General features: G+C 41.2%; 1 protein-coding gene across 15 annotated transcripts in view; it reads right to left on the bottom strand.

Annotated features, from left to right (window-relative positions):
• Positions 1-18,026, bottom strand: part of LOC148655551 (sickle tail protein homolog) — a 292,353-nt gene that overhangs the window by 22,502 nt on the left and 251,825 nt on the right. For all 15 annotated transcript variants that reach the window (XM_088642156.1, XM_088642153.1, XM_088642158.1 and 12 more), the window contains 7 exons: positions 15,683-15,787; positions 14,698-14,747; positions 8,933-9,102; positions 6,922-7,097; positions 3,265-3,401; positions 1,722-1,869; positions 382-931 (listed from right to left, as the gene is read on the bottom strand). In XM_088642156.1, the coding sequence (XP_088498282.1) occupies positions 382-931; positions 1,722-1,869; positions 3,265-3,401; positions 6,922-7,097; positions 8,933-9,102; positions 14,698-14,747; positions 15,683-15,787 (1,336 nt within the window). The remainder of the gene's footprint in view (positions 1-381; positions 932-1,721; positions 1,870-3,264; positions 3,402-6,921; positions 7,098-8,932; positions 9,103-14,697; positions 14,748-15,682; positions 15,788-18,026) is intronic.

The raw sequence follows: 18,026 nt of genomic DNA, 5'->3' as shown, positions 1-18,026 counted from the left end.
TTAACTCAGTCCAATCTGTGCACTCAAATCTCAAATCTGAACCAAAGCTATGTGTTTAGCAGTAACCCTATTTCATAAACATTATCTGTATCGAAATGCACATTTACACTCAGGCCCAAATTCACTAGATATATATAAACCTTGAACACTTACAGTACCTGGAACACTACGTGTACCCATAACTCTAAGCTTAACTCAATGATACCCACGACTCCCCTCCTGCAGCCCTTACCTCCTCCTCTAACCCTACTTCAGCATTGAATCCAATCGGTAAACACCACTTTAAACTCGAAACCACACCTTTCTCCCTCAACCGGCCCGCACTCCGGACCCTCATTCTGTCACTGCAGTCCACACCAGCACGGCGAGGTCCTGCGTTACCTCAATGGTCACGGCCCTGTCTCTGTGCTTGCTCCGGCTGGTGTGGATCTCCTCGATGAAGAGGCTCTGCGCCGCGCTGCTGGCTGCTGGGGACGCGGGGGCAGTCTGCTCCGCCCGGGTGACCCTCTGCTGCTGCACTGGGGCAGCACCGGCTTCCTGGCCTGGGGGCCCGCCGGGAGTGGGGCTCTGCGGGCCGCCGCGTGCCAGCAGGGGGGGGGAGTCCAGGCACGGGGCCGGCGACGCAGCTGCGGGGGGGCTGCCGGAGCGGTGGAACAGCGCCGCCGAGTGCTGCGACTGCTGGATGTGCACCGGAGAGCTCTGCACATGGTGAATCACTACTGGAGAAGCCGGCATGACCTCCGATTTGACGGAGGAGCTCTGGGGCTCCGGCAGGCCTGTGGGGGAGGGAGGCCGGGGTGCAGGCTGCTCCTGAGGGGGGGCGCCAACAGCAGGCAGAGACTCGGATGTAGTGAAGCTCACGACGCTCTCTGTGAGGGTCGTTTTGACTTGTGTCGGTTCAGAGCCTTTTAAAAGATTATCTGTGGCATACCTGCGGAATATACAGTAAACCCCCCCCCCCAAGCAAAGGTCGTTATCCAGGAAAGAGAGCCACAAACTCAACTGTTGCTCATATTATTGTCACAACAACAGTGAAATCAATTAACTAGATAAATGTATTGGGTCAAGCCTATTATTATAAATATCAGCTATGTACGTGCCTCCAGTGGCAAAGCCAGAAAATAAATTCCTATCGTTTCCAGCAGAAACTACTTAATTAACTGTAATTAATTGGTATGAACTGGTTTAATTCACTCTCCCTTTGAATATCTATATGTAGACTAATAAATACTGATAGAATGTAAACTGTGATGCTATAATTAACAGGCCAGCAGAATATACATATAATTCTACAACTATTGCTATTGCTCTTTGGTAAGCAGCTAACTGGTTTACAGGTGAAGCATGTCAACCAAGTGCCCCTGCTTCAGGCAGGGGCTCTGCAGGCTCAGACCAGACACGACCTGGATCCCAATCAACGGCCGTGGCCCTAACTGCCACACAGGCCAAGCGGATGGAACTGGCAGACTAATACCAGCCCATGGGTCTTATGCTTGATACTCCTGGGGTAGGCAGCTCTTAACCTTTTTCCACCCCATTTCCAAGATATTAAATCAACAATGAGATTAATTTAAAAAAAAAACCCTGATAATATGCTTCAAGATAGCGACAGTAAGAAGACAAATACCCATGATACATGCCCAGATGGTCTGCATTGGACCTCTCGAACCGGAAAACCGAAAGGCATTCGCCTGCCGACGAGGAAAGTTATGGAGGCTCACCTTCTCAAACCGCTGAGGATCTCGGTCAGCGTCTTGACTCTTTTCAGCATGCTGTCGAGCTTGTGTGGCTCCTCCTTCAGGAACTTGACGGCCTCCACTTCCACGCGCAGCACCGCCCTCATCTTGCCCTGCAGGGCGGGGAACTCTCCTGTGGGCAAGCACAGGGGCCCGCGGCCCCTCGGGGTCAGCGGTCTGCGCCTGCAGCTCATGGCTGGCAGCCAACAGCGCAGCGCGGAGACAGATTTTACACGCCAGCGCGACTGAAAACGCTTGTTCTCACAACATGTCTTTCTGACGTGGTTATTATGTCTTTACACGCCTTTCAGCTGGAAAGAATTCCATGAGATGTCTGTCCTCTTAAACGGTTTGACATACATGAAATAATTTTTTTACTACCTTTTTATTCTTAAAATCAACTTGGATGTCTACACTCATTATGCTGTCCAAGCTTTACTCCAGTTTAAAAAAAAATACACTAAAGAAAACAGATGTTGTACATGTGTTCCTCAACCTACTTTCTGTTAATAGTCTACAGACCAATATTCCTGTTATGGTATTTTAACAGTGATACAAAATACATCATCAAACAAGCTGCATGTAAATGCAATATTAATCTCCTTCTGTGCTTAATGTTCAAATATTCAAGATTGAATAGTCACACGAGTTTATAATATTTAAATCAAGGATAAATAAGTAGTTATATTTAATTGAACTACATTGAAGTAAGCCAAATGGACTATTTTATATCTTATGATGTTTTCTCTTTAGTGCACTCAGTTGCAGAGCTTCGGCATATCTAAACAGAAGACAAATAGACACAAACTATTAGTAGCAGCTAATTGAGCAGCTGTCTATATTGCCAATGCTTTTTTTTTAGTTCTGTAAAAGAGGAGTCCCGGAGGGAATCGGGTGCTGATTTGCAGTGCTGCCTCACAGCGCCTCTGGCTGCTCAGCACGATTCTGGCTGGGGGCGCCTCTCGTGAGGGGTCTGCTTGCCGCCCTGCGTCTGCACGGGTTGACTCTAGGTGCTCCAGTTTCCTCCCGGCTACCAGCCCCCACAGACAGTCACACACTGAGCCATGTGTAACCATGGGAGGAAACTGGACAGGTTTCCAAAACAGGTTATTCATTAACCCTGGGCTTAGGCAAAAATGCTGTTGTTTTTAAGGCAAGGCCGGAGCAGCCCTACTAGAACACAGATAGCTCTTTCCAGCCACCTCCGGACACAGCTGCTGCTACTTTTAGGCACGCAGTGCCCCGGAGTGTGTGTGTCCTACAATGGAGTGAGGAACACCAGCACCTACACGTACGCACATATCCCCAGGGACAAGCATCTGTCTGATTATGGATTCATGGACCCTCTATTGCGTCTGCAGTGAATGAAATGTGTAAAGGCACCTAAGATGTGCTACAGTAAATCACAGAGGTGTTAGAACAGAGAAAGTTAATAGCCTTCTATGGGTGTATCTTTTGTTTTAATCCATTTTTTTTAATTCACTGCAACAAGCTGGAGTGGAACTTTGGAACAGGAGACCCTATTTACCCTTGAGTGTAGCCAGGGACTCCCCAACTTTCCTCAGGTTCACAGCCCCGTCTTCGACATCCTTCAGGGTGACGGCTCTGTGAACGGTGGCAGAGGCCGAGTCTTTCTTCAGCTCATCCACATAGCCCTCCAGCTCACTAAAGAAGAGAAAGCCATGAGAGCAACCAGAAACCACGACAAAGGCCACGAACTACAGCTACGGCACTATGGAGAACTTCTCCCATCTTGTTACTGATGGGTAAGATTCTAGGTTGAAACAATGATGAGTTAAAATGCAACAGCAGAGAACATTCGAAGAATTCGATGAAATAAAGAAATTAGAAGAAGAATTAAATATAATTTACACCTGGCAGTCTGGAAAGGAGCCAGAATTTGCAGTAGCTCAAATGTTGTGTGTGTACACTAGGGGGCACTGCGAGTTCATGTTCAGGCACAAAAAATTAGTTCACTGCTGTGAACCATTTCACTACAAACTGTTACAGCAAAAAAAAAGAAGGAAACTAAGGGTCATCTATGTGGATTTAGGGATTTCAAGGTCAGGTCTTATTCCTTCAATTAGCCAAAAAAAAAAGAAATAGGTCTGGAAATGGTTAAACACGATTTTTAAATGATAAAATGAACCTGATGCACATGTTAAAATACAGGCTGGTGAAGACGTGTATCACAGTGTTCTCTGAGAAGCTCAGAGATTCTTAGACAGCTCAGAGTTTCAGAGGCTGCGCCCGGAGAAAACACTCCGTTCTCTCTGTAATTCCACACAGCTTTAACTTTAATCACAATACATCTGGTTAAAAATGTATTTTATGTCTTTAAGACTTTTTCTAAGAGAAAAAAAAAGAGATTTCCTTCAAATCTGCACAGCTTCCTCGCAGGCTGGGAAAATTCCAAAGGCCACACAATGGAAACAGGTCGGACTGGTTCACTGAATTTTCAATTCAATCCTTTTCGAATAGCCAGATACCAAGACATGCCTGTTTAAACAAAGTTAAAAACTTTCTACTTTTATAATTTATAGTGCAAAAACACAGCAAATGAACAGGTGGAGGTAACAAAACAAAAGAGGCCTCTGTCCTAACGGCTCCTGTTAGATATTATGAATTCCAAAACAAGCGATTACATGTCTTTATAACAGTATCCCTCTTGTGATATTAAACAGCATAGTTAAATCTGTCAAATCTAATGAAAGCAGCAAGTACACAAAACACTGTGCATTTGGATTTACAGAATTCTAGTGCACGCTTTTCCTTTGTTTAAAACAAACTCCTAATCTGTCTAGATCTATGTCTGTGCTCTTCATAGCACTGTAAAAAAAAAAAGATATGGAATGGTGACAAATGTTCCAGGTTAAATCTAGATAGATTGGGGGAAGATTCCCACACTTGACTGCCTCATAATTAAGGCATTGAGGTCTAAAGTTGGGGGCACAGCAGGAATCGCGTGGCAATACAAACCAGCACAATGGCCCACCTCAGCTCTTCAAGGTGTGGTAGTGCTGGAGCCACATTCCTGCAGATGAAGCACTAATCCCAAGACTAACAGGGCTCATTAACATTCTTCTGAATAGGAGCAGCACAGTGATAATGCTTTGGCCAAATACCAATAAAAAAACATCTGATTAAAACCTCCCAGCGCCCTAATTCCCCAAAAGCAGGTCTACTGTGTTCAAAATACTTATTACAATATTTAAAAGGAAATCCCTGACATGTGGTACATGTCAACAGGAATTGTCGTTTAAACTAGCTCGTTTAACAAAGGAATTAATGGCCAATTAAGAGGTTGTTGTTTTGAGTTCCGGATGCAGAGTAGATTAAACAATTCTTATTTGATCTTCTGTATCACCTTGAATTTTTCTGCTCACCTCACCATTGAGTTAAAAGCTCAGTTAAAGCTGCTTTAAAATGGCAGAACCCCTGGAAAGATACTGGATTCCTGTGAAGTTTCAAATTCCTGTTGAATTTCATGTAACAGCAATAAACTCTGGAACTTGTAGTAAAAATGACAAATTCATTATGGTGCAGAGAGATCACAATTGTTAGTTATTTCATATAATTGATTCTATGGTGTAATGTAATTGATCATGATCAAAAAGCAGAGAGATATCAAAAAAGCTTGCTTTTCTTGGGAATAGCTTTGCTTTTTGCAGTTAGGTACGGTACTCTTAAGTGCATTAAAATGAATGCATTTGTTTTTTTTTAAGCTTTTAATATAATACAAATCCAGACATTTAACAGTTTAAGTTATTTCTGGACTTTCGATTTCAGAACTTTCAGACTTCAGAAAGCCCAAATCTATAATAAGCAGTAAATGGTTGGAAAGGTATACATGTATTTTCAGGTACAGACTAAGAGAAATCCTGAACATACATCACAGGAATGTCATAATCAGTGAGTGTATGTTGATGTGCATCTATCCAACTCATGCTACAAGTGTTCATTTTGGTTAAGTTGCAGTGATAAAGCAACTAATTTAATTGGTCCTGGTTAGATATCTTACCTTCAGAAGTAGCAACCGTGCTACAGTACAGTATATCGCTTTAAATCTTATAGTTTCAGAGTATACTCTATGTTCAATATAAATTGGTAAATAAATTGTAACATAAAAATATGTTTTTATATGCCAACAAGCATGCCTGCGTGTTCAGCAGGAGTCAGGACAAAACACAAGAGGTTTTGACAGAAACAAGCAGATGGTTTAATTTCTGGACAAAAACAAGGGGAGGAGAAAAAATGAAAAGAAGATACAGAAGATCAAATAACTATGGGGCTGTGGATGGCACTGCGAGAGATCAAAGGAAAAAGGGTAAATGCTGAAAGTTGAGTATGCAAGTAAAAATGACAATGTATAGAATAATAGACACATTCTTTCAAAAGGGCAGAATGACCTTATTAGCAGAGACGCACTCAAACAGAGAGTATCACTCCTAAACATGTGGAGTCCTAAGCAAAACTAACTGAAGCTTCCAAATTTTCCTTTTTGTACCATAAAAGAGTTGTCCCTTTCCACAATGACTGTACCAAAATAGGTTTATGCTAGTGAGGCAATAATAAAATAGCTTTATACTCATATTAAAAGGAAAGATGGCATTTTTCAGTCATGCTAGATTCCTTATAAATGCTGTTCTGCTACACTCTGGGGGACTCGAAGGCCTATCGTTCTGCTCCCGGATGAGTGAGAGGAGTGTTAAAGGGTCAGGTAATGGGAGCTGTCACGCGCTAGTCTCTTTAATAAACTTTGAACCGAGGAAGTTCAAAGGCAGTGTGCTACTCCAAGCCCAAGAAAGTGAGTCCACCTCAGCACTTAAGGTGTGGTTTTCTTAGAGCCGCATTCCTGCGGAAGAGGAGCTAATCCAACGACTAACAGCGCCCATTAACATTCTTCTGAACAGGAGTGGCAAAGCTGGTGACGACCCATCTAAATACCAATAAAAAAAACATCCGATTTAAACCTCTTCCTGCCCCAATTCCCAAAAAGCAGGTCTACTGTGTTCGCGGATTACTCAATGTACCAGTGATTCCTCTGATGTGTGAATGTCAGTCTGAACTGCAGTCTAGCCTGGTTTGTAAAACAAAGGGATTAACAAACAGTAATTCCGGACGTCTCTGCTCAGTGACGGGGGAGGCCAAGCGCGCGCGCGTTTCGGGAGCCGGAGGTCTTTACCAGAGCTGGCCGAGAATCCTCTCCTCCATGCCCAGGTACGACTGCCTCTCCTCCTCCACCAGCACCCTCTGTCTCTGCACGGGGTCCTCATGCCGCTTCAGGGTCTCGGCCAGCCTGGCGCCGATCTCCTGCTCGGCCCTCTTCAGCATCGCCCGGAGGGCCTCCTGGTTCTGCAGCTGCGGCACACAGATCGGGTCCCCCCCGTCTTAGCTCAACGTCTCTGAGCTCTCTCAAACCTTCACATTTAAAGGGGAACTGCAGTCCCAATTTCTCAGACCCGTTATTACATCTTGGTAACAAAATAAATGCCTTGGTATGTTTTTATAATACTAAAAGATTGACGCATTTTGAATTAAGTACAAAATTGTGAATTTTGGGAAAGCACCGCAAGTCACCATGTTGACGAAAACTCACATTTCAGTTCCCACAAATTGTGGTGTGATGCAGCCCTTCCTGCTCACTAGTCACCGTATTGACTAATTCATAGGCAGAAATGGGCCAGTGTGATCTGCATGCAGTGTTAACAAGTAGGATTTGTCCGCAGAACCACCTTGAAATCACCGGCTGTTTTGTTGCTTCCTCCTGAGTCACAGAACATGGAGCTGCATGAACCAGGAAATTTCGTCTCCGTCGTGTAAATCGGAAGTTTTACGAATGACTGTGTACGTTTTACGTCTATTGTGGTTTGACATGCACTTATCAATGCCGATAACCCTAAAATAAAAAAAAGCCTTGTAGTTCCCCTGTAAAACCTTCTTCTTGTGAAGGGCCTTTATTTAACAGGTCCTCAGTCTGCCCATTGCTTTCCTTCTGTACTCCGAACCCTTGCTCTGTTTCATTCTGCTTCCTCCCTCCACTGTGTGGATTCTTTTTCCGTAATGCACTTTAAGAAGCCATTTTTAAAGGCGCTATATAAAAATAGATTTTATCATTATTCTTACTTCAGATCTGCTACTGTATACAATACATAGCCCATTATGTTCTCATTCACCAGCATTCGCCCCCCATTTATAAATGACTAATTATTTACCGAATAAGTCCCTTACATAATTATCTACTATACATAAATAGGCAATTTAATATTTCAGTTTTAAGTGCACTAATGATTTGCCAGTGTCACTTTTATTAAGAACAATCGATCCAGCCTGATAAAAGCCAGCATAATTGATCATGAATGGCAGGAAAGGAGCTGTCAAAACCATGGAAGAGCCAGTTTGAAATTCTTTTACAGATCACTGGATAAGCTAAATCAGCCAGCTGGAAACCCAGGTATTACACTGATACAGAATCTAAATAGCTGCGTGTAAGCATAATTTAACATCCAAACGGAGGACATTTATAGTTAAAATTGAGAAATTAACCATTTTGTGAGGGGGGAAGTCTCAAATTCAAACTTCAGGCAATCTGTCTAATTTAATTATTACTGTTTCTAATTAACTCTGGGATCTAGTTAAAATTCACACAGGCTTTTCTTGGTGCAAAATGAAATGGCTAACTCTTCAGAACAGCTCTAATAACATTTTGCTGCCAAACCTACAGCTAGGAGTGAACATAATAAATCACTGGTGACACTAAAAACCCCAAAAATATCCATTCACACTCACCCCCTTTATAACAGATTATATATTTAATGTACTGTATGTGTAGCACAAAGCAGCAGCTAGTTTAATGGCACTATGGAGATTAATGACCTCGATTCGGAGTTCAAGCTGGGAATGTGCACATATTATTCTATGTTTTTAACTTGTCTTTTAGAAACTCAGGAGAGACTGGCCAAGAGTAGTAGTGAATTTACTTGAATGCCAGCAAATGACTAAGTTCCGCTTCAATACGTGTGTTAATTTAACTTCGTTAAAAGTTTGTGTATTTCTTCAGTACCCACCACAACTTTTAAATAATTTTTTTGAGCATTTCAGTCCGCTACCCTGTATGCAGGGCATATGAATTGGAGAGAACACACACTCTCAAAGGGGGTGGGACGCGCACCCACAACGAAAGAGCAAGAAGATACCTGCAGCTGCTTCATCTGGTGAAGCTGCAGTCGGAGGTCCGAGACATTCTTTCGGAAACTGATGAGATTCACTTGAACCGGTGTGGGGCTGCTGGGGGCAGGGAGGCCGGCCAGGGCTGTGGCCTCCACTCCACTCACAGTGCTCTTGGCTGATGGTGCGCTAGAACCTCCTGTAGGGAGATGACCGTCATTAGAGAGGTTTTGTTGGTGAATTCTAAATGGCCAATCGTATTTCAACTCCAACATTGCATCAAACGGGATGTGTGTCGGGACCGGATAGCGATAACATCTTGAAGCTGGCGAGAAAGACTGTAAATCCATATCCTGAATTTAGTCACCAACAGAGTAAACTGTCCTGAATGTGATTTCTTTAACACCTTTCCTGCTGGAGCCAGAAGAAGTGCTGTCTAGAACAGAAGGAAATGGCCCTTAGTAAAGAAAAAGGAAAATTAATTCTGTAAATCTGGGGTCCCTTACACATTAAGAACTAGTGCCTGGAGATCCTACAGGCATTAGAAACATCTCATTATAAAACAAGTTCTTTCCCGGTGAACACAGCAAATTTCACTGGCAGCCATACGTGATGGGCACCACAAAACACTAATCAGAGCACGTCACATCATACTGCCCCTGACATTTTTCTCAGCTATGTGTCATGCCACTATGATGAACAGAAAACAGACCACATGCTTACAAAACAACTTATTTTTTATCTTTCACTGCATCATGCATTTGTACAAAGTGCAAAAATAGCTCAAAAACAACATTCCTAGAGCTCACTGTGTGATTTGACCTAACAATCCTTCATGTTTATACAAAGGATGTGTGCATGCTGCAAATTCTCTAAGGGAGTTTAATAAAACAGACGCTTGAAAGTGCTGCCAGAATGCTCAATTAAAACTGAGTCAGCATAATTCAATTGGTTTCAAGAATGAAGGACATGTTATTTACCTTTGGAATACTTTCTGGCCAACAAAACAAGAAATAACTACATAGATAATGACACAGACACAGTATACACAGGGTCTAAGAAGACAGAGCACAACAGGATTTACATAGTGTAAGTCAGCTAAAAAAATAATACATGCATATTATCTCTTTTTAAAAGTTTCTGCTTCCACGTCAATCACATCAGCTAAGAATCCAAACTAAATTAAAAAATCAACTAAATCCTTAATAGTTTGCAAATGCAAATATCAAATGTGCAAAACAAGCAAATCCTTTGACAAGAAAATGCAATCCCCATTTAAATAGCTAAAAAAAATAAAAGGCTGTATCACTACTAAATAAACTTGAGGTAAGAGAGAGAGCACATAAGGAAGAAAAGGCTATATCATTTTTCTATTTTGTACAAAATTAAAATCAGATCTGATTATAATGGTTTAGTCTCACCAGAGAGATCTCTTTGCATATAAATTTGTTGTCCTTACAGATCAAGCAAAACAACTGCTCATGCAAAGAAGGTCCTGTGAACTTTGATTGCAGTGATTCTGAAAATAATTTCCTGTCTAAACTAAGCAATTAATTAGCATAATCCAAGTGTTAATTGCATTTTTTCTATTTTTTGAACTGCTAATCCATCTCCTGTCACACAAGACGGCAGTCTATTGACCCAGAATGCTGCAGTGTATTTTGACGCTTCTGGTTCTTCGGTTTTTGTGGCTGCAAACCAGGAGCATTGCAATGCGAAAATGAGACAGGAACTGACCCTTCCTAATGCTAATCCTCCAAATCATTTTGAGACTGATTACCGGAGATTCTGAACAGACGGTATTTATTGTTTAGAGGACTGATTTCTGAGCGCTTTTGCCTGCAGAATGCAGGGATGAAGAGATCACGTGTGAAGCTGAAAGGAAAAGTAAAAGCTAGGAGTACACTGCTTCTGACACATGTACACTCAGCTTGTGTTACACTGTGTTACACAGTGTAATTGTTCTGCTGCCTAGTGCTCAACAACACAGGCTCCTAAGCCTCATCTTCGCACAAACAACGACCAAAATGCAAAACTAAAAAAAAAAAACAACATTCAGGAACTATACAACAGATTAAGCTGTTTAATGCATAAAACTAGATTTTAATTCCACTAGGTCACTGCCATGAGGTTCATTACATGCTGAACCTGTGTACTGAAGCTGTATACTGACAGCAGGAGAATCGGCTTTATGATCTTATCTTTCTTGTTGTTTGAGCTCTGTGTACGTTTCCACTTCAGCAAAAGGCTTGCTGTGCCCATCTTCATAATGATTCAGGACCTGAACTTTTCACTGAAGGCAAACAGGAAATCTGACACCGCATTGTTTATCTGACCCCTGACCCCCTCAACTGGTCAAGCACTTCAGCCACTGGGTTTCGAATGACAGCTCGGCGTAACGGGCGGCATTTGGGCTTGTCAGCACCCCTGCAAGCGTCCTACGAATTTTTGTTTGGGGTAGCACTGGGACATGACAGGGCCGTCGCCAGAACAATTCAAACGGGTGGGCATCTGATTTTAACTGGGGGGGCTGGGTTTGAGCGCCAGTTTGAGACACGTGACTCTACAGATGATAGTTACCTAATTAATGCTACAATATAGGAGGCAAAGTCAAATGTACTTCAGCAAATACACCCCTTTGGTGGTGACTGAAGATGGCCCTTTTTCATATCCATTATTTAGACTACTGTTAGCCTTCTGATTAACAAAATGAGGTTAAACAATTTCTGGCTACAAAACCGCCTTGTGTGTTGCGTTATAAATCCCGTACCAAAACCTCAAATGTGTCATCAGAAATGACAGAAAAATAAACTTTTATGTAAAAAAAAATGTTACTTACATAAATATTTCTCAATATTTCTAAAAACAATAGACGAAAACCTTTTTTCCCCCACTTTATTAGAAACTTCTTTGGGGGGGGGGGGAGCACGTTAGCCCACATGGGGGGGGGGGGGGGGGGGGGCACTGCCCCCCTAATGCCCCCCCTTAGCGACGCCTGTGGGACATGATATCAGGATGGTGTGAAGAAAAATTGCTTTATAAGTGCTGTGCCGTGCAGCTCGCTCTGCCTGTGTAGATCACGACACTGAACACAACATGCGTGACAAGAGGCTGGTGCGGATCAGGCCTCAGCCTCCCACGGTCACAATGACGCAACCCAGTAATTTCTCCCTGAGGGTCCGCCACAGCAGCTCACCCCACACTGTGTGGCGTCGGGGCTGGATGGTGTCGCAATGGAAAAATAATGGTTGAATTCTTTCATTGGCAAACTAAAAATTGATCTTCGACAGTCGCTTAAGAGATCGATTTATTAGCCCTATAGAATTTCTTGCATTAGGAACTTGTCTTTTCACAGACCCCAGCTTGCTCTCCATGAGACACACAGACAGGGAGAGAAGCTTGGGGTCAGAGCGCAGGGTCAGCCATTTATACAGCACCCCTGGAGCAGTTGGGGTTTAGGGCCTTGCTCAGGGGCCCAACAAAGTAGGATTCCTCTGCGGGCTGCAGGATTTGAACCAGCAACCTTCCAGCCACAGGCACTCCGCCCTTAAGTAGAAGACAAAGGGGTGCGGGCCGCTCTGTCTGTGTTAGCCTGTGTTCTACTTAGTGACTCATTAATGTAAGCACTTCCTTGAAAGAAACCAAAGTATTGGCTTCAACAGAAGGGCTGGGTAGCCTTTTCCACACTCCCTCCACCCTAGTGCTGTAAAGAGGTTTCTCCTGTTCTTGGTTTAAATGCACTTCCAGGCAGTTTCCACATGTGCCCTCTGCTTGATTTTTCACTGTTTATTCTAAATACTTGGAACAGGTCCCATCTTAAGTTCCTTGGTTCAAAACTAGTAAGGTTCTGTTTGTTCTGCCTGTCAGTGTAGGACACTCCCTTAAGCCCCAGAACATATCCAGCAATCTTTTTTTGATGCGGTGAACAAAACTGTACACAATATTCTAAGTGAAGTCTTACCAGTGAACTTTACAATTTTAACATAACATCCTTTGATTTCAGTTCTTTGCCTTTAATTATATACCCTAGCATTTTGTTTGCCTTTTTTAATCCCTCCCCACATTGTCTAGATGTACATGAAGTGTCAACATTGACACATTAGTCTTTTTGACAGGAGGACTCTTCAAACTCAAACTTCAGATTAGCTGGTGTTTTTGCTACCTGCATGTACATGTAGCACTTATCACCTGTCTATATTAAATGTCACCAGTTGGGTGTTTGCCCCGTCTAGAATTTAACCCAAGTCTATTTTATTTTCATCTGCTGCTTCTATACGTTTTGCTCATCCTCCTGTTGTATCTCCAGTCTTAACTAGGCTACTATCTACACTATATCAGAATGTAGATCATTCATATTAATTAGGAAGTATAGTGGTCCCAGTTCTGATCCCTGTGGTTCACTAATTACATCACCCCATTTTGAGCATTCACTCCCCAGTATTTCCCCAAATGCATACTGCCTGCATTTCGAGGAATACTTTCCTGCATTTAATGAGGAATGTCAAACAAAAGCCCTCTGAAAATTTAAAGACAGCATATCGGATGCCCTGTGTGTGTCCATTACTGTCCATTACTCTGTGTGTCCAGAAATCTAACAAGTTGCCTAGCCACTTGACAACCTTCATTTTCTGAATTTTCCCTAGGATGTTATTTTATTACAGATGATTGTTTACAATTGTTTTCCATCACCTTACTCTTAACCAAAACCAGAACCGCCGGTATATAACTGATCCTGTTTTGTCACCAATTCATGGATAACTACTACATCAGCAATTCTCCAGTCCCAGGGCACCACCCCTGTCCTGAGCCAGTTGGGAGAGTTGCACCAGAGGCTGAAGCACACTTTCTTTGAGTACATCAGTTAGGACACCAGAAGTTTGCTAATCAAGTGCTTCTATTTAACACTATTTATGATGAACACTATTTAACACTATGAGGAACTTCGCATCTCTCTTTGACAATGACACTGTCTTTGTCTTGAGGTTGCCTATTATTGTACCAGACACAGTTTTCTTAATCCTTAATGGTTCTGCTACTTTTGAAGTAATGGAATAACCTTCATTTCAGCCTTCACTGCAATATTCCTTTCCTTCTCTCTTACAGTATATCCTTTCCTTCTCAATTATATTGCCTTTCTAATATAATCCTTCCTTAACTAGACTCTGGAGTTTTTAACATTTTTTTAAATTCCTTCATCTCCCTTATATTCATCCTAATTGATCTGTCAAACCATCTGAGATAGTGGTTTTAACTTTTGCATTACTCACCATGGTAAAGCATGGTAAAGCATGGTGCTTCAAACAGAATCTGTATAAACTGTTTCTGTCCTGCTGATCCCATATCTACCTTCTCCCTTATGCTGCTCTTAAGCTCTGCCTCAGTCTTTCCAAGTCTGCTTTCCTGACATGGTAAACGTCTAAATTGGATTCAAATAGTAGAGTTTCATAATGTCATTAAAAAAAAAAACACTTAACAGGCAAGACAAGCTCAACCACTTTTGACACAGATCCAAACACAGATTCATACCCTAAGGATAAACGTAATACGCTTTTTTAATTTAATGTCTGTCTTACAAAAATAAGAGAAATGTACACTAGAAAAAGAAGTGGTCCATTAATGTCTCAGTAAGGGTGAAACTGTTTACTATGCTAGTGTTTACCAACTCATCGGCTGTCAGATCTGCGGATAAATCTTACCAACGCCTTGGAACCTGCTGTGGCCTTATCCTCATGAACTCTATCAGACTCCTCGCATTAAGACGGACAAAAAAGAAAACAACCATACAGCTCCTCACCTCCACTGCTCGCATTATGGCCTGGAGAGGCTGTGCTCGCTGGTTTCTCACTGAAATGAGATCACAGGAAGAATCGATCACATTCCATCTCACAGTACTTCAAGGGATGAAGATCTTGATGCTACTGCTTCCAAGCTATTCAACATGAGCTTCCAAACACAAATAACACTCCTGAAAAAGTTAAACCATGATTGTGGCTCGATCCTGAACTGGAAGCAACTTACATACTGTATTTATATTATAACGTGCAGCCATGCACACCAGAAATCCACTCAATAATTAGACACCGACAGAAAAAAGCAACCTAAAATGAGTTTACTGAGGAGGGGTTGAGAAAGGAAAGATGAACATATCTAAACAAATGAAAGATGAGCATGTTTTGAAGTGAATGTGAATAAATCATGTAGATAACCAACATAACAGAGCACACAGAGCACTACAGGAAGAGACTGATCTGAATAAAAAATAGAACAGGAAATAAAACACTCAAAAGAAATCTGAACAAATAAATGTATGAAAACAGCGACAAACATACCAATTAGTTTTAAAGTTTTCAAAAGTTAACCAAATTCAGAGTTTATACGTGTTGTTACTTTATGTATTTTTAAAGATGAGTGGAAATATGTAAAAGCTCAGCATCATAAGCGTATACAGTATAATTTACATAACACTGCAAAGCTGAATCTTATCACCAAATATTTTTTCCTGGCAATTGAAAAAAATACCTTAATTCAACTGCTTAGGAACCCTAAACCCCCTCATCTAAATGTTCCAAAATATAAGAGCACTGCTGCTGTACTTACACAAAACGCTTTCATGAGCATATTTTCCACAACCTATACTGTATGTTGCCTTCCAGTTAGATAACGTTTTTCTCTGGTAGGCAGAGCTGATACAAAGCACCTAATTTATCTGGTGTCATTATGAGTCTCTCTTCCCTGGGAGGTGTGCCTCATCTCTCCCACGATGCTCGGCTCTCGCTCACCTGACAGGGTCCTTGGCACCACTTGTATTTGGCCCCTTAAAAAGTGCGTGTTGAACAAGCCCCGTCAAGCTAGCGATCTGCTGCTCCATGGCCTTCATTCGCTCTCTGCGGAAGACATTAAAAAACATTTGTCTTAGCAAGGTTCTTATTCAGCCTACTTTCATCATAAACCACACATCATTGAGAGAAATCCAGACTCCTTCATATTTTATGATTGTTGTCAACCTGAAGAAGGCTTTGAAGTACAGAAAACCTTGAAAGTATAACATTGTTTACATTTTCTAAGATAAGAAGACTTTTAGACACTTATTTAACAGTTACTGTGCAAAAACTGAAAATGATTCAAAATATACTGTATGTGTGGAAAACTGTAAGAAAAATGCTTTCTTGAACATTCAAACTGGACAGTTTGCTCGCAGGAGTTACATCTCAAAGGTTTTTGACAGACCTTCCATAAGTCATTAGTGATCTTTAACATTTACATTAAACATTTCAATTAATTCTCTAATCATTTTTTTGCCAACAACCTTTTTAAAAATAAATTAAATGCTGCTATTTACCAATAGCCCATTTTTTCCAAATATAACAACATAAATGATTTTGAAATAAAAAAAGAGTTTGAGCGATTAATAAAAACATTTGAAAAAAAATGTGAAACGTGACAAACGAGAAAGAGCCATTCAGTCCATTCAGTTTGTTCGCTTGCTGGTAGATAACCGACTTGTGGAAAGATCTGAGGCTGGGTAGTCTGTTCCAAACTCTCACAACTCTTAGTGTATAAATATCTCCTGTTCTCTATTTTGAAAGTGCTTCTTTATTTCCAACTGTGACCTCATACTAGTGTTTCCCTGCTGCTTTTGTTATTTTCTTTCCCCTGTATTCTTCTGTGCCCAAGACTTAAGATTCAGTGTCTTTAGCCTGTCATGGTAGGACATTATTATTTTCATATATCTAGATGTTCTTCGCTGGATTGGATTACAATTTCCCTTGTAAGGTGCGGACAAGATCTCTAAGAAAACCAAAGATATGGTTCTATTGTTTAGGTTCCCCCCCCCCCAAGGTCTTTGATAGGGTTTTGTTTGAACAGTGTGTGCTTTATGCCAATAATGTGCCAAAATGAACAACAGTCATGAGATCACTCCCTGTCTGCCACCTCAGCTCCGGGCACACAACAGACTGCTGTCGATTTTTAAGAGTTTGGGGAATTAAAGGGTTTGTGTCCTGATGGCTGCATTGTAACAGCTAGCCTCTTAAAGTGTGGCAATAGTTCTATTTACTCAGACTGCTGATTGTGCACAAGCGACGCCTGTCAGTGACTGATATCAAGAAAAAAGGGACACAACAACACATTTCCTTGTGCTTTTTTAGCGGAAAAAACAATATGCAAGAGACATTTTTATATGCAAAGAATACAAAAAAACACATGATTCATAATAATGCAATTAAGGACCTGAGAAAGTCTTAAATCTTAATCAGACCAGCTTTCTTGAATTACGACGCTTACTAGATTAAAAACTCAAATAAGGTAATTTGTTTTAAACGAAAGAAGCCACCTTCAGAACTTTTAATAGTTACGAAAAAGGTGATGGATTACACACATCACACTCAAACTGTTGTGCCGATAATGAACCTAGAAGTAATAACCCCAATAAGCTCACAGTTACATTTCTAACTATTTAAACTCAGCCAGTATTGGGTACAAACACCATCCCCTTTGCCGCTGTTAAATTAGAAGTGAAAAGGCTCATGAATTTCATTAACATAATATCAGGGGACTTGCATCTCGCCACAGAAAAAGCAGACTGTAAATTATACGATGCAGTTTTCTTGCTTTCCTCATTATTATTATTCCTCATTACTTATATGCATTTTCTACACTGAAACCCATAATCTCTATGTTTTTTTCAATTTACAGCGATGGAAGCTGATAGGACCTAAGGCTTGTACAGAGCAGCAGACCTGAAAGTCTGTGAGTTTTAGGTTTATTACTTTTAATATTATTCTGCAATCAGAAAGATACAGATCATAATTACACAAACAATTAATTTAACTGCAGAATTAATTAAAAAGAAATTATTATTATTGGAGTTCAGGAATACATGAAAATTCGCAATATTAATTGATCCAGGCTGGGCATTAAAATCAAAACCAACAATGGACAAATTTAAAGCACACTGTTCCCACAAGGGAATAAAACAAAATACTGATAACAAAAATCATACATATCTTCTACAACGTAGATAGCATACAAGTGCAATATAAGATTGTCAAAATATGTAAAGAACAAGCGCTACATTAACCAGCTCACTTCCTTAAACAGACTTGTTCCGCACTAAGAAGTGAG

Source organism: Lepisosteus platostomus, chromosome 8 (assembly GCF_059453375.1).
Source record: "Lepisosteus platostomus isolate fLepPlt1 chromosome 8, fLepPlt1.hap1, whole genome shotgun sequence".
Taxonomy (NCBI): domain Eukaryota; kingdom Metazoa; phylum Chordata; class Actinopteri; order Semionotiformes; family Lepisosteidae; genus Lepisosteus; species Lepisosteus platostomus.
The sequence above is the reverse complement of the archived record's forward strand: the minus strand, read 5'-3'. Positions and strand labels throughout refer to the sequence as shown.